This window comes from Hylobates moloch, unplaced genomic scaffold, assembly GCF_009828535.3.
Source record: "Hylobates moloch isolate HMO894 unplaced genomic scaffold, HMol_V3 SCAFFOLD_8, whole genome shotgun sequence".
Lineage (NCBI taxonomy): Eukaryota > Metazoa > Chordata > Mammalia > Primates > Hylobatidae > Hylobates > Hylobates moloch.
The window spans coordinates 21,018,472-21,035,431 of record NW_026652283.1 but is presented as its reverse complement, the minus strand read 5'-3'; the positions used below and the strand labels follow the sequence as shown (position 1 = coordinate 21,035,431).

Genomic DNA, 16,960 nt, shown 5'->3' with positions numbered 1-16,960 from the left:
TATTGACTATTATAAATTCCAGAGCCTTAAAGGTCATTGTAAATAGGAAAGTGAAGGTGGGGCATTTTGAAGCACACTAAATAATTAGAATATTCTATTGAGAAAGCTCTCTTTGTCAGTGAGTTGTACCAGTGATACAATATAGTTCTTACACGTCTGTAGATTTCATTCTTAAGTTGATAGGAAGCCTAATTTAATAAATGACCTTTTTCATGTAGCTTGGTTTTTTTCTGTATTGTGGCTTGGATGAATACAGTACATTCCCTTATATAGTAGTTCAATGCAATAGGTGCCACCCCTAGCTGTTAAAAAAAAAAAAAAGAAAAAACAAGGAAAATGTCTTTTCTTTCTGCTGTAAAATTATTATTGCTTATTAGAAAAAATTTGGAGAGTTCCTATATCAAATGATGCTAGATTGCCATCCTTTTCAAATTCTTATATGCTTTGTAAGATTTCCTATGTCTTGCCTTGAAGTCAGCTGTTATTTTTCATGCTAATTGACTATGCTGCCTATAGAAATTCTTATCCTCATCTGTTTGCTATTTCTTTTTTTTTTGTAATTATACTTTAAGTTTTAGGGTACATGTGCACAACGTGCAGCTTTGTTACATATGTATACATGTGCCATGTTGATGTGCTGCACCCATTAACTCATCATTTAACATTAGGTATATCTCCTAATGCTATCCCTCCCCTCTCCTCCTACCCCATAACAGGCCCCGGTGTGTGATGTTCCCCTTCCTGTGTCCATGTGTTCTCATTGTTCAATTCCCACCTATGAGTGAGAACATGTGGTGTTTGGTTTTCTGTCCTTGAGATAGTTTGCTGAGAATGATGGTTTCCAGTTTCATCCATGTCCCTACAAAGGACATGAACTCATCATTTTTTACGGCTGCGTAGTATTCCATGGTGTATATGTGCCACATTTTCTTAATCCAGTCTATCACTGTTGGACATTTGGATTGGTTCCAAGTCTTTGCTGTTGTGAATAGTGCCGCAATAAACATACGTGTGCATGTGTCTTTATAGCAGCATGATTTATAATCCTTTGAGTATATACCCAGTAATGGGATGGCTGGGTCAAATAGTATTTCTAGTTCTAGATCCCTGAGGAATCACCACAGTGACTTCCACAATGGTTGAACTAGTTTACAGTCCCACCAACAGTGTAAAAGTGTTCCTATTTCTCCACATCCTCTCCAGCACCTGTTGTTTCCTGACTTTTTAATGATCACCATTCTAACTGGTGTGAGATGGTGTCTCATCGTGGTTTTGATTTGCATTTCTCTGATGGCCAGTGATGATAAGCATTTCTTCATGTGTCTTTTGGCTGCATAAATGTCTTCTTTTGAGAAATGTCTGTTCATATCCTTTGCCCACTTTTTGATGGGGTTGTTTTTTTCTTGTAAATTTGTTTAAGTTTTTTGTAGATTCTGGATATTAGTCCTTTGTCAGATGAGTAGATTGCAAACATTTTCTCCCATTCTGTAGGTTGCCTGTTCACTCTGATGGTGGTTTCTTTTGCTGTGCAGAAGCTCTTTAGTTTCATTAGATCCCATTTGTCAATTTTGGCTTTTGTTGCCATTGCCTTTGGTGTTTTAGACATGAAGTCCTTGTCCATGTCTATGTCCTGAATGGTATTGCCTAGGTTTTCTTCTAGGGTTTTTATGGTTTTAGGTCTAACATTGAAGTCTTTAATCCATCTTGAATTAATTTTTGTATAAGGTGTAAGGAAGGGATCCAGTTTCAGCTTTCTACATATGGCTAGCCAGTTTTCCCAGCACCATTTATTAAATAGGGAATCCTTTCCCCTTTTCTTGTTTTTGTCAGGTTTGTCAAAGATCAGATGGTTGTAGATGTGTGGCATTATTTCTGAGGGCTCTGTTGTCTCTATATCACAATATTGAGTAATAATTGCCATTCACAAGATAATTCTGCAGTTTAAGAAAGGCTTAAATTTTGCATCTTTTTCTTACACTACACACTCTAGTTCTACCAACATTCTTGGCATTTCCTTAAAATATCATTTAAGAAATATTCTATTAAAAACAATAAATTAAATGAGCTTCTGTCTTTAAACCAAACTGTTAGTGATTCTAAAATCATCAGCCATTCATTTGTATAGGATGTTAGAGAGCAGATGTTTAATTATATTGAGTATTTTCCTGAAAGAAAAATAAAATAACCTAAATGCACAGGTTATACCTGTGGTTGGAAAAATGCAACGTGCCAGTCCTCAGCAGTTGTATTTATTTGAAGTCATGACTGATAGCTAATGCCTTGTCTTGGCTTATAAGAAGTTGGTTTAAAATGAATTCATTAGTTTTCCCTTATGTAGAAATGCTGGTTCTGCTAATGCTCTGGCACTGATACGGGGAAAGGAAACTATGTGGACTAGGATTAAAGCTTCACCTCTAGACTTTTCTGAACAAACTAGAGTGCAGGTCAGTCAGGAACCAACGATACGAGAGCAGTGTAGTAGCTGGGAATGAGTGACCACAGTGAACTGGCCGAAGTAGAGCTGTCCCTTAAGCAAAAGCTTCATCGTGTGCTTTGCAGTTTTTTTTTTTCCCATTCAAGCCTGGTTTTAAAAAGACAGGATAAGTAGCAGGTCAAAACTAGGGATCCTAAGTACAGGAATTCTCACTTTATTAAGTAACCCATCCCGTAGAGAAATTTGAATATAAGATGTGTATTAGGAAAACCAGGACTTAACAGGACTTAAGTGTAATCACTTTGGTTGTTTTAAAAATGTTTTGATAACTATCTGCATTTGACTCATATGATGCTTAGTTGCAAAGTACTTGTTTTCTTCATTAAACTTTTAAAATGAATGAAAACAAATTTGGAGAATGTAGGAGAGTAGAAGAAAAGATTCTTTATGATCTCACTATTCAGGGATAATCCCTGTGTACATTTCATATTTCAAATGGTTTCATAAATTTTAATACTTTTATGCCTTATGTATACCACTAATATTGAAATTTGTGTGAGCTGTTTAGTTAAAAATCGCTTCAGTTTTCATCCTTTTGTACCCCCTTATAACACATTGGCTTTGGATTCAAACAAACTGAAATTCAAACATGAGGCCTGCTACTTAGTGCTTAGTATGACTTTATGAAATAGATGTTTTGGTTTTTCAAAAAAGTTAAAACTGTCATAAGAAATTAGAAGTCTTAGAGTATGCCTGTTTTTGACTTACTATTTTTCTTTTTTAATACTTTTTTACATTAAATCAAAAAATTATTACACTTGGATTTTTTTTTAATTTTGGGGGGTACCTAGTAGCTGTATATATTTATAGGGTACATGAAAATGTACAGTTAAATTATCAATTATAGTCACCCTGTTGTGCTATCAAACGCTAAGTCTTATTCATTCTTTCTATTTTTTTTTGTACCCATTAGCCATCCCCACCTTCCCTCCAGCCTGCCACTACCCTTCCCAGCCTCTGGTAACCAAAATATTTTTTTCTTTGGGAATTTTTTTTGTGGTTATATTTGTCAACCAGTGGGAAAATGTCATCATTATCCTATAACCATTTTTTTAAAATGTTGTATCCCAGAGAAAAAACTTTGGGGTGATAGTGGTGTTTGTCAGGTGGTAAGTTATCAAACAAATAAATTGGTGGAAAATGACTTTGCAATTGATAAGTCTTTTCTCTCATAGGAAAAATGTATGGTTCTGATTTCATGGTCGTTTTTAATTCTTGTCAGTCTTAGTGGTACTTTTGTTGCCTACAGTGGTAAAAGTTGGATAGTTCATATACAAGTACTGTGTATGTAAGATCAGTTACATAATTATTTTTGAAAAAATTTGTACATTTTTAAAGAATGTCTTATTTTTTTCTTAATCTATTTATATAGGCTTGAAGAAAATTTGCCTACACGTTGTGGATTTTGCCATATACCATATGATGAACTGAATATGCCATTTCCGGCTCATCTCACATATTGCTATAACTGCAGGAAACAAAAAGTTCCTGATGTTCTGTTTACAACTATAGACCTCCCAACAGATGCAACAGTTATTGGAAAAGGTTGTCTTATTCAAGCAAGGTATGTTTGTGAAAACAGCATTTGGTGTCCCTGAAAAAGTATGAGACAGGGAGCCATAAACCTATTTTCAAGTGTCAGCTTTACTGTTTCCTACCTGTTTGATCCTGCACAAACTGGACAATTCTATTGGAACTTTGTATTTTATTGCATGTAAAAAAAAAAAAACCCTTTGTGTAAAACTCAAATAAGTTTGTATACAAAAGCAGTTTTTAACTTTAAATTCTATACAAATATTTGTCATTTTGGGAATTACTAACCTGCCAAAGGCTAGGGATGTGACTAAGTATAGATTGCTTCAATGACATTCAATATGTAACACGTTTTAGAAGTTGACTCTCTTTTTTTCTTTTAAAGAATAGTGCCATGAAGTGTTTCTTTTACTGCTTTAATTAGCTGGTAAGAGTTCCTTTTAAAATGCACTGGAGTAGGAAATCCTAATTGGGGAACTCATGACAACACCTGCCAGGTTACCAAATCCATCAGGTACTTCTTTCCTCATCTTAGTTCTGACATCTCAGCAATAGTGACACCATTAATTATTTTCACATTGAAATTCCTTTGACTTCATGATGCTACACCTTCTATGTTTTCCTACCTTTGTGTGTAATTTTCAGCCTCCTTGATGACTTCTCATTTCTTGATCCTTGAGAGCCATGGGTTTGGACCCTCTGCCTAAAGCTCTCTCCCTAGTTGAACTCATCAACTTACATAGATTTATATGCTATCTATGTGTCTGTGACTCCCAAATTTATAACTCTAGTCCAGAACTTTCTTTTGAGCTTTAGACTCATACCTGTCTACTTCATACCCCATTTTGATAAGCCATAGGCATCTCATACTCGTTCCACATTGAACTGCTGATTTTCTTCACTTTTCTTATTAGCCTTTTCTGTTTTAATGAATAGTACCTTTATCCAGTTCTTCATGCCAAATTTGGTATTCTTTGGCACTATCCTCTTACCAACCTCCACACATCAAATTTATTACAAAGACCATTGATTTTTCTTCTAAAATATATTTCTAATCCATTTATTTTTTCCCTCTTGAATCTTAGACCTTCCATTTGGGATTGTTTTCCTTTTGCCTTAAGTGTACGCTTTAGTGTTTCTTTTGATGGATCTGCTGGTGGTGAACTATTTTTTTTTTTGTCTGTCTGAAAAATGTGTTTATTTTACTTTTATCTTTAAAAAATATTTTGGGCTGGCAGCTGTTTCTTTACAGCACATTGAACTACTCTTTCACCACTGTCTTCTGGCTTTCATTGCTACTGTTGAGAAATAATCTATTAGTCTAATTACTGTCCCTTTGAATGTAGCCTATGTGGCACGAAGTAGATGCTCAAGTGACTTTTGTATTTTTTTAATGAGTAACATTTTCTTCTGCCTTCCATTTATATTGAACACATGCAGTTATAAAACCTAAGATTTTAAATGATATTCTCTAGTGATTTTGGTCATTATTTCATTTTTAGAGATTTTGAGATTTTTTATTTTTGTTTATTGAAATATGATTCTTTAAAATATTTAATTTTTGTGGGTAAACAGGTGTATATATTTATAGGGTACATGAGATACTTTGATACAGGCATGCAATGCATAATAATCACATCATGGAAGACGGGGCATCCATCCCCTCAAGCATTTATCCTTTGTGTTAGAAATAGTCCTGTTACACTCTTTTAGTTATTTTAACTTGTGCAGTTAAATTATTATTGGCTGTAGGCACCCTGTCGTGCTATCAAATACTAGGTCGTATTCATTCTTTCTATTTTTTTCTACCCGTTATGAAATAGGATTTTTAGTGCAAGTTTATACAATGACAAAAAGCAGAAAAGATTGTTGATATAACTCAGTAAGTCCATTAGAAACAAGTAAATGTTTTATTCAGCACACTTTTAGCAAGTTTTAAAAATTGGACATTTTTAAAAGTGGTACCAAGAATACTGTTCACTGACTTATTTTCCTTTACAGGTTATGTCGCTTAAAAAAGAAAGCACAGGCAGAAGCAAATGCTACAGCTATCAGTAATCTCTTGCCATTTATGGAATATGAGGTGCATACTCAGCTAATGAATAAACTAAAACTCAAAGGAATGAATGCTTTGTTTGGACTAAGAATTCAGATCACAGTGGGTGAAAATATGTTGATGGGCTTAGCGGTAAGTCTAAATGTTTTTGGTTTTGTTTTATGATTTCCTTAATTATAGTAGATTCTATTTTATGTGATTCAAAGAGCCTTTTCAAAGGCTTATCTAAAGACTTTGACATTAAGACCTTTATGGGATGAGGACGTTTTAAGAAGTGAAAAATCTGGTGATAGGTTTTCACATATTTTAAAGGGACTGTGATCGTAACTTTAATAGTTCTATTTCTAAAAATTATCATTTGTTGCTTGCTTAATAAGTTGGCCACAGTTTTTCTGGACTTTATTATTGTTTACATATTGCTAAAACAGGGTTCCTCCATCTCACTACTAGGGCAGGATACCTCTGTTGCAGGGAACTGAATTGTGCATTGTAGGACGCTTAGCAGCATCCATGGCAATTCCCAACTATAAGCTAGTGGCATCCCCCTAGTTGTGACAAACAAGAATGTCTTCAGAAATTGCCAAATGTCCCTTGGTGGGTGGAGCAAAATTACCCCAGGATGTGGGTTAATCTTTAGTTTTGATGGAGAAGATAAAGCAAAATGTGAGACCCTATTGGACAGACAATTAAACTTTATCATAAATGTGCACCTGTGGCCAGTGGTAGAATGTGTAATAAAATACAGGTGTTTCTGGCCAGGTGCGTTGGCTCACACCCATAATTCCAACACTTTGGGCGGCTGAGGTGGGAGGATCACTTGATCCCAGAAGTTAGACCAGCCTGGGTGAGACCACTGTCTGTATAAAAAGAAAAAAAACTAAAAATTAACCAGGTGTGCTGGCAGGAAGCTTAAGTGGGAGGATTAATTGAGTCCGGGAGGTTGAGGCTGCAGTGAACCCTGATCACGTCGTTGCATTCCAACCGAGGCCACAGAGTGAGACTCTGTCTCAAAAAAAAAAAAAAAAAAAAAATGTGTGTTTCTTAAGTGCTGATGAAATATGAGACAAGAAAAACCTGTGTCTCAGCTTAATGTTCGTTTTGGCTTGTTGGCAAATAAATTCTGACTGGAAAGATGTTAATGAGGAAAGCCAGTGCTGCTTCTATAAGTAGTGTAGGACTCAGAGAACCAGATGCCTGCAAAAACTGTATTGATCATACGGAATCTGATGAACCACGTTTATGGAAATTCTCTCATTTTCTAGGTACTTTGCTAACCAGCATTTTGTCAATGTTATTGGCAGTTTTCAAATTTGAATTCTCTTGCCATCTTTCTGAGAATACATAGACATTTAATTTTAAGAAATTTATAGAATTTGACTTTTTTGTCTCTATACATTTGTAGGTCAAATGCACATTTGTTTCCTGTTTCATCCTTCTGTAAGAGCAAATATGTAAAGTTTTGTATGTAGAGGATAATTGTATGATGATGATAAACTAATTAGGTATTACAGTTTTCTAACAACAGAAATTTGTAACAATTAGGTAACTTGGTTCATATTAAAATATTTGATACTTAGGCTGGGCATGGTGACTCATGCCTGTAATCCCAGCACTTTGAGAGGCCGAGGTGGGCAGATGGCTCAAGCGCAGGAGTCTGAGACCAGTCTGGGCAACAAGGTGAAACCCAATCTCTACTAAAAATACAAAAATTACCCAGGCGTGGCAGCTTGTGCCTGTAGTCTCAGCAACTTGGGAGGCTGAGGTGGGAGAATCAGCTGAGCTTGGGAGCTTGAGGCTGCAGTGAGCCGTGATCGTGCCACTGCACTCCAGCCTGGCTGACAGAGCGAGAGACCCTGTCTTAAAAAAAAAAAAAAAAATTTATTTTATACTTAGAGTAACTTGGGGAAAAGTGGTTATTTTAATTCAGTGGTCTAAAAATTTGTATGCTTAGTGAGGACATTACATAAATGTATAATTCGTGCTTGATGCAAGACTGTAATGATTGGTGGGTGCCTATGCATGTCAATTAAGAGCTGGATTCAAATTGAGGGGTTTAAAAAACATTTTGCTAGCTATAACGAACATTTTTGATGGTTGAGCCCCAGGAAACTAGTTTATGACACTGATGTAATTCAAGACTTGCCTCAAATACTGCTTTTCTGATTCATACTAATCTTTTCTTTCCTTCTTGATCACTAGTGCTATTAACTACCACTGTTTGACATTTCATCTTTGTGCTTTGTTATAGTTTGTGCACTTAAATCCTAAGTTCTCAAGAGTAGCTTCTTTATTAGGTGATCTCTGATGAGTGCCGACTAGGTGTCTGGCACTGTACTATTCTAGAAGGAATGTGATATTATCTTCACTTTACAGGAGGAGAAAATTTGTGCTGTGATAGATTGAGACTGTAAAGTGATGTGGTTACATGTGTTAGAAATGGATTTCAAATCAGGCCTCTCTGATGCCAGAGTCTGTGTTCTCAGCCATTCAAGGCTGTTGCTTCGTTAATGAGTGGAGCTAAAACACATTAGAGGTGGTGGACTAAGGCTTCATATGGCATGGAGAAGGGGGGTTCCCTGGTTGAGTATTAGAGATTGGGTCATGTATACAGTGATGGACACTAATGAACAAACCAAGAGTAAGCACTCTTGAGGAACAATTTTATCTACTATGCAGACTTTTTCATCAATCCCTTTTTAGGATTGGTGTTCACCAAATTGGCAGTTGATTAATTTAAAAATAATAATAACACATATCTAGAGTTAAAAGAATTCTTTTCTCTTTCCCATTCCACCCCTTTGATGTTAACACTGATGTTTATACTTCTATTTTTTTTGTTTTGCTTATATTAGCATATTTACACATAAGTGCACACAAGGATATATATACATGTTACCTTGTTTTATATTTCCCATAATAGTTTTCCAGTACTAATGAAATGTAGTACTGTTTCAGTCATATATTAAATAATAATTTAATTAGATATTTAAAATTAATCTGTATCAAATAAACATTTTTCTCTGCTAATTAGGAAGGTAGGGCAATATAGTGAAATGCGTTTGGGTTTTGGAGTGAGAAACACTCAGTTCAAATCGTTTGTCCACATTTACCGCCTTGGCTTGAGTAAGTTCCCTGTCCTTTCTGAATTTCAGTCTCTTGCCTTGCATAAGTTTCCTCTTTACTTTTGCCACCTTTAAAGATAGAGTGTCTGCTCATTCATGAAAAATTTATTTTTTAGCAACCTTTAATTTTTTTTTTTTTGCTATTTTTAATTCTAATTTTTTTTAAAAAAAATTATGAGGTAGGTCCAGGCCCAGTGGCTCACGCCCATAATCCCAGCACTTTAGGAGGCCAAGGCAGGCGGATCAGTTGAGGTCAGGAGTTGGATACCAGCCTGGCCAACATGGTGAAAACCCATCTCTACTAAAAATACAAAAATTAGCTGAGTGTGGTGGTGGGCATCTGTAATCCTAGCTACTCAGGAGGCTGAGGCAGAAGAATCACTTGAACCCAGGAGTTGGAGGTTGCAGTGAGCCAAGATCGCGCCACTACACTCCAGCCTGGGCGAAAGAGTGGGACTTTGTCTCAAAAAAAAAAAAAAATTGTGAGGTAGAAACATAAAAAATATAATTGGATATGCAGTGAAAAGTAAATCCCCATTTCAGAACTGTCTCCCACCTACCCAGGGTCCTCCCCAAAAGAAACCAATGCTTGTTACCAGTTGTTTTTGTGTGTCTTTCCAGAGATGTCCTATGTATACCCTGATGCTGATTATATTCTTCCTAATGAGCAAAGACCACATTCTTGGTTTTTTTTTTCCCCTTTTTTCTTTTTGTGAGACAGAGTCTTGCTCTGTTGCCCAGGCTGGAGTGCAGAGGCATGATCCTGACTCCCTGCAACCTCCGCCTCCCGGGTTCAAGTGATTGTCCTGCCTCACCCTCCTGAGTAGCAGGGATTACGGGCACACACCACTACACCTGACTAATTTTTGTATTTTTAGTAGAGACAGGGTTTCACCTTGTTGGCCAGGCTGGTCTCAAACTCCTGACCTCAAGTGATCTGCCCGCCTCGGCCTCCCAAAGTACTGGGATTACAGGTGTGAGCCACTGCACTCAGCTGTTGACCACATTCTTAAATATGAAAACTTAAGGACTGTTATTCTCTAGATATTTTTTTCTGATTATTTCCCCATTATTTTTTATAAGTCTGCCACAGGTGTATATTTAGCAGCTTTACCAACTCCTGGTGGTATTCAGATTGCTGGGAAGACTCCTAATGATGGCTCATATGAACAACACATCTCTCATATGCAGAAGAAGATAAATGACACAATTGCTAAAAACAAAGAATTATATGAAATCAATCCTCCAGTAAGTAAAACAAACCTACATTGTGAATGTATCAGTTATTGTTTATTAGTATATTTTTAGGTTATCTTATTGAGGACACAGGATTTTTTTTTCACTGTTTAGCTCTCCTTATTACTCATTCTTTCACCTCCCTTTATGTCTTTGCTCAACTGTCTCCTTTTCGGGTAAGCCTACTCTAACCATCCTATTTAAAAATTATGACTTCATTTTTGCCACTTCCTATTACCTTTCCCTCTTTTATTGTTTTCTGTAGTTCTTATCTTTGTGAGTGTGTGTGTTTTGTTGGTCTATTGCCTGTTAGTACTGGTAGAATGAAGCTCCATGAGGGATTTATTTCTATTGCCTAGAAAAGTTCCTATTGGTAGTAGTCTCTTAGTGTTTGTTGAATGATGAAATAAATGGTTTAAAATGTTCTTTTTTAGTAAAAAGAGATTCTTATCGGTGGTAAAAATGTGAAAGAATACAGTTTTTCAGTTAGTTTCTTTTTTTTTACAAATTTGCTCCTAGTCATTCCTTTAATCAGTCTTTTCACCAACTTTGCAGTAAGTATCACAATGCTTCCTCCTCTGTGGGTGACTTATGGCAATAGTCTGAATTGAAAGAAAAGTGGGTTGGAGTTAGAATGAAACTATTTTTTATGAGTCTCTGATAATGAAATGCTTTCACAAAAGGAAAGTATAACATTATTGTTGTTTTTATTATTTTAAACATCTTATCTAATTTTGGCTGGTCTTCTGGAACAGTGTGTCTGGATTGTTGCATCACATGTATAGCTTTCATCATATTACTCTAGCATAGTTGTTAGATTGGGAGGAATTTTAAGGATATGACCTAGAGCTGCACTGTTCATTATTCACTGTGGTAGCCACTGGCCACATGTGACTTTTGAGCACCTGTGACTAGTCTGAATTGAAATGTGTAGTAAGTATAAAATATACACTGGATTTTAAAGATTTAGTGTGAAAAAATAGTGTAAAATATGAATATTTTTGTATTGATTATGTGTCAAAAATTTAATATTTTGGATATACTGAATGAAATAAAATGTTTTATTAAAATGGATTTTATCTGTTTCTTTTTATTTTATTATGTATGTGGCTTGCTTTATATTTCTATTGAACAATACTGACTTAGGGCTTCTTTAAAATGAATACAAATGTTGATGTGTTAACATATTCATATTTGAAAAATAGACTTTGTAAAAGTTCTCTGTGTACCACTTTACTGACTGCTTATTTTTATAGTACATTATTTTTATTTGATAGTTATATTTTGATATTTGAACATCTGTTTATAGTATGCCACTTGGGAAAAATGATTTGTAAAGCTTTGTGTTATGGTTTCATATATTCTTCATTTATTATTTCTAATGATATGAACTGAACTTTTTTACTTACTTAATAGTGTTTCTCACCTCTGTAAATCCATCCTGACCTCCCACAGGAAGAATGGACTCTTCCTCCATTGTGTACTTGTTGTACCTGTATGTACTTGTGTAGAAACTGTTACATATTATTATACTTAGTTTTTATATATCTGCCTTCCTTTACTATAATGTAAGCCCTTTGGAGACAGGGATGTATTTAAATAAGACTGTGAATTAAGCTACTTCATTCAGTACTTATTGAGCTACTACTATGTGTCATACAGTTTACATTTGGAAGGAGGGAGTAAATCTATTATGATTTAAAAAATTTGAGCATATATGAATTTCATGTGTTGAGGCTGACTGTATTTTCACAACAGTACTTATCAGTTTATGAATCTTCTAATATGTCTTTCCTTATTGTAGATACTGACTACATTATAGTCTTTTAGCATAATCTCTCAGCATTTGTTTGACAGAGTCAGTGTACAAGATTGATTACCAGGCCACTATACACATTATAGTGTTGTGTTATGTCCACCCTGAATATGTAGATCAGAGTGTTCCTTCTCTTAGGATGGTAGCCGTCACTGAAATAAATGCTGCTGTTTGAATTTTTTCTCGATACATTAAAAAATGTTTCTAATACAAAGGTGTAGTACCACTTAAGCTTTATGGAGATAATCAAATGTATCAAAATAAGATGCATATCTCTTAAAATAACAGTGATGAAATTTCAGTATGAATTTAGAACGTAATAAATACCAGACAGTTACATTTGTTAAGTCTGTGGCATTGTGAACAAAGGTGTAACAGAATTTAAAACTATTGTAAAATTATAAAAAGTAGTGTGGTATCTAGTGGGAATAACGTTGCATGCACTGTGTGTCAAAAGAATGTCCTAGACTGGCTCTACACTTGCTAGTTTTCCAAATTTAGGCAGACTCTTAATTTACTTCTGAATTACAGCTCTTTTCCATTTTGTAGTTATTATAATGTTAACTTTATAGAGGGCAGATTAACAAATAAGATAAATGGATGTGAAAGTGCTCCGTAGATCATTACATTATGAAATTGTGCAGTGGTAGTCTTTTATCTAAGGTGTATACTACCAGTGAACATTTAAAACTATATATTTTGAAAAATTTTATGTACAATTTCCTTGTTTATTAAAAAGACAATTCTGTTGCATCAGCAATAGGCTATGGCTTTTGCTTTTGTGTTCACATATTCACATTCTTCCAGCATTCCTTGTGGCCAACAGACACTTAGAACCCCTAGTGATCTTTGGCTGTGTAACAGCAAAAAGCTCACTAAGCCATACAGTATTGCACCATACACTGACCTTAAACAGATCATTATTGTAAGTACCAATGTTTATTTAGCTTAATAAATTGAATGGCAAATACGTGCATAGTATATGTATATATGTATTCACACTCATACATTGATCATATTTCACGTTTTGCTATGTGGAGCTTTGAAAAATTACCAGTGGATAAGAAAAGATATAAAAGATTAGAATTCTTTCTAGGAACATAAGTCTTTAAATTTTTAAGGCCTATTAGGACTTTCATAATGAATAGAAAATATGCATACACAGCAGTACTGGATTTCAGAGCTGTAAGGACTGCCAGTTCCATACACATTGTAGTGTCCTGTGTGTACACTAGATGTCAGTTTTATCTTGTTATGTCTGTGACAGTTGTGTATATTTTTCTGATTCGTGTATCATTAAGGCTGCCGTATCTGCTATAAAAGTTTAGTTTTAAAGGTTATACTTAAGTACAGACTTCACTGAGTATATTTTACAGGCTTTTTCTCCACAGGTAGGTGTCTACTAATATAAAGATGTAAAATTTAAACTGGAAAAGATAATCTCATATGATATAAAACAATTATATTTCTTTTAGGAGATATCTGAAGAGATTATAGGATCACCCATCCCAGAACCTAGGCAACGCTCAAGACTTCTAAGATCTCAATCAGAAAGCTCGGATGAAGTTACAGAATTAGACCTTTCACATGGGAAAAAAGATGCTTTTGTTTTGGAGGTAATGTGGCATTGGACTAATTTCTTAAAGGTTTTGGAAGCTAAGATACACATTTTTTCAGATATTAAATTAATATGATACTTTTATATCATTACAACTGTTATAAATATTAAAAAAATTATTATATAAATTACAACAAACTTGAAAATAACAGAACTTGGTAACATATGTTTGTTCAGTACCAGGTGACTGATACAATAATGCAGATGGTTCTGAAAAAGTTCAGGTATGGGTTGAAATAATGATAAAATAGTATTAAACATTTGAAGTTATTTTTGTAAACTTGAATGAATTTAAATAAGAAATTAAAGTGCCATTCTTTAACTTACTATAATTATTGCCTTTTTTGTATATTACTGTAGTTATAACATTTTTTAATATAATCACTGTGAATTCTGAGTGTAGTATTTTCTTACAGAACTCAAAAGGTATAATTGGTCCATCTTTATAAAAAGATACTAAGAACACTTTAGTAACTTTCCCAGAGAGTAAATGTCACATGAAAAGTTTATGGAGACTCCTTCCTCACAGATCTGCTTCCTCTGCACTCCCCTGTAGAATGGTTAGCTCCCAAAGAGATAGATTTTTCTTTTTCATATTGAAGGAAAGGAAAATAAATGGGTAAGATGTAAGTTGAGAGAGAAAAAAATCAGATGCTTTGATCTTGGTGTAGCAGGAAGCTGGTGGTAGAACTGTGTTGGGATGGGATTGGAGGTTTAAAGAGTCAGGAACAGTGCCAGTGGCTGTAACAAGGATCTATGAGAGATGCACAGGCCTAACCTAGGTGAGAGTGTCAATTTGTAGAAAACTCAACTTACATGGTTATTTGTCCCCCACTTTTTCCCCACATTTCTCTAAAGTCTGAGAATGGAAAATATGTCAGGTCAAGGAGGTTAAAAGTTCCAGGGTACTATTTACAGCAATGCTACTACTGAAAGTGTGATGTGACTACTTGTGGCGTCAGCTGTACCTGGGAGCTTGTAAGAAATGCAAATTCTTGGGCCCCTACCTGAGACCTAGTAGATGAGAATTTCAAGGTGGAGCCCAGGAATCAGGGCAACAAACTTTCCAGGTGATGCCATACATTACCTGAAGTTTAATCTCGGGCATTATTGATATGTCTGATCTTGGGATCCTGGCTAAGTAGAGAGGCACATGAGAACAAAGTGCTTCAAACATGGGCAGAAGACAGAGGGCAAGTGGAAGATCCAGTGAGAGAGGACAAAGAGACAGAACTGTAGTTGGAGAATGCTCGAGATCCTGGGTGTGGAACGTTTTGGGGAATAACGGGTTGAGGTATGGCTGTGACTGTGGGTAGCCACGTGAAGTGGAAGTGAAAGTGGTTCTTGAAGTCCTCGGGGTGATGTGGGAAGAAACTTAGCGAGTCTGCAGGTTAGGACTTAGAAACTGAGGTGCAGATGAATGTCAGCGCCTGTCCAGCTGGATAGTTTCCCTATTTATTATTCACAGTGGAATACGGTGATATAAGAAAAATAGAATTTAGACCTATTTATTTTATTAGAAAAATAGAGTTTAGATCTACTATTAGATATGTCTAAGTTTATCTCTACCTCATTCCATTGTAAAGCAGTTCTGCATTTAGTGAAAGGATCTGATTACACTTTATTAATTTAAACAAATTGGAATAATGATTGCTTATGATGTCTTTGTAAGTCTTTAGAAACATTCTCATAAAGGCTTGAGAAAGAGCTAGTTTTCTTTTTTAACTTAGTATACTTTGTATGTAAAATATTTCACTTGGAAGTATTTGTGGTTATTACTGTGGAGGAATTTACTGATATTAGAATTTTTTTCTTGTTACATATTTTTACTTAAGGAAAAATGACTCTGCCTTTTCTTGACTCTATTAATAGTTCTTTTAAAATGTGAAATAATTATGCATTTACTACTTATATAATAGTTTTAATCTCTATTTTAAGATTGATGACACAGATGCCATGGAAGATGTCCATTCTCTACTTACTGATGTTCCTCCTCCTTCAGGTGAACAAAAAAATTACCCTTGAGATGAAACTAGTTTTACATATAAATGTTTTAGCTCATAATTGTTACAGTCCTAATTTTACTTTAAAAGAAGGACTTATCACAGTGTCACAGCTTGTCATGTACTTTGCTACTCCAAGGTAGAAAACATACTGTAAAAATACTTATCTTAGAACTTAGGTGGAAGTGATTTTTAGTCCTTTTATATCTATACATGGAAAAAAAAACCTATGATAATTTATTAGGATGGTTTAAAGTCTCCTGCAGGTATAGTTTTAGAAGAAAAAAAATGAAGGGTTTTATAGTTAGAACTTCATATAATAATTGAAAAATGTCATTTAACGTAAAAATCAATGAAATATTATCATATATTTTGATTACAATTTATTTTGACAGGATTTTATAGTTGTAATACAGAAATTATGCCCGGTATAAATAATTGGACATCTGAAATACAGGTAAACCTTTTCTTCTTAATTTTAAGCACATAACACATAAGTTATTTTAGTAAGTTCCATCTAAATATTTGTTTTGTCCTTTTTTTTACCTCCTTATTGCAATTAAAATACCATCCTTATTCTACTACATTAGTTAGTATTGCTCATTATTTGGCAATTTATCAACTGTTAAAATATTTAGTTAATAATAAAATGACATGTCACCCCACATTTAGATGTTCACTTCAGTAAGAGTAATCAGATTAAGCAGCCTCAACCTGACTAATCAAGCTCTCAATAAGAACTTTAATGATCTCTGTGAAAATTTGCTCAAGGTAGGAACCTTCTGACTAAATTTTATTTCATGCGTCTATGATAATGAAATTTTAAGTGTCTATATTGCTGTATTATCTGTAATACCTTACACAGTTGTGGGCTGAATTATTCTTACCTACTTACCTTACCTCTATCAGTGGGTGAGATACTAAAGTTGTCCTCTCCCCCTTACTATATCATACTATAAAAGAAATAGTTTAAGTTAGTTAATAGCTTTAACTTCCATAAACATCTAGTGTATATGTGTACATTTAGAAAAACTTACTATATTATTTTTTGTGACTTATTGACAAATGATTAAATCTTACTG

General features: G+C 34.6%; 1 protein-coding gene across 27 annotated transcripts in view; it reads left to right on the top strand.

Annotated features, from left to right (window-relative positions):
* C2CD5 (C2 calcium dependent domain containing 5) overlaps positions 1–16,960 on the top strand; it is a 96,659-nt gene that overhangs the window by 56,838 nt on the left and 22,861 nt on the right. For all 27 annotated transcript variants that reach the window (XM_032159816.2, XM_058443493.1, XM_032159812.2 and 24 more), the window contains 7 exons: positions 3,867–4,058; positions 6,029–6,215; positions 10,289–10,453; positions 13,733–13,873; positions 15,814–15,877; positions 16,274–16,335; positions 16,551–16,649. In XM_032159816.2, the coding sequence (XP_032015707.1) occupies positions 3,867–4,058; positions 6,029–6,215; positions 10,289–10,453; positions 13,733–13,873; positions 15,814–15,877; positions 16,274–16,335; positions 16,551–16,649 (910 nt within the window). The remainder of the gene's footprint in view (positions 1–3,866; positions 4,059–6,028; positions 6,216–10,288; positions 10,454–13,732; positions 13,874–15,813; positions 15,878–16,273; positions 16,336–16,550; positions 16,650–16,960) is intronic.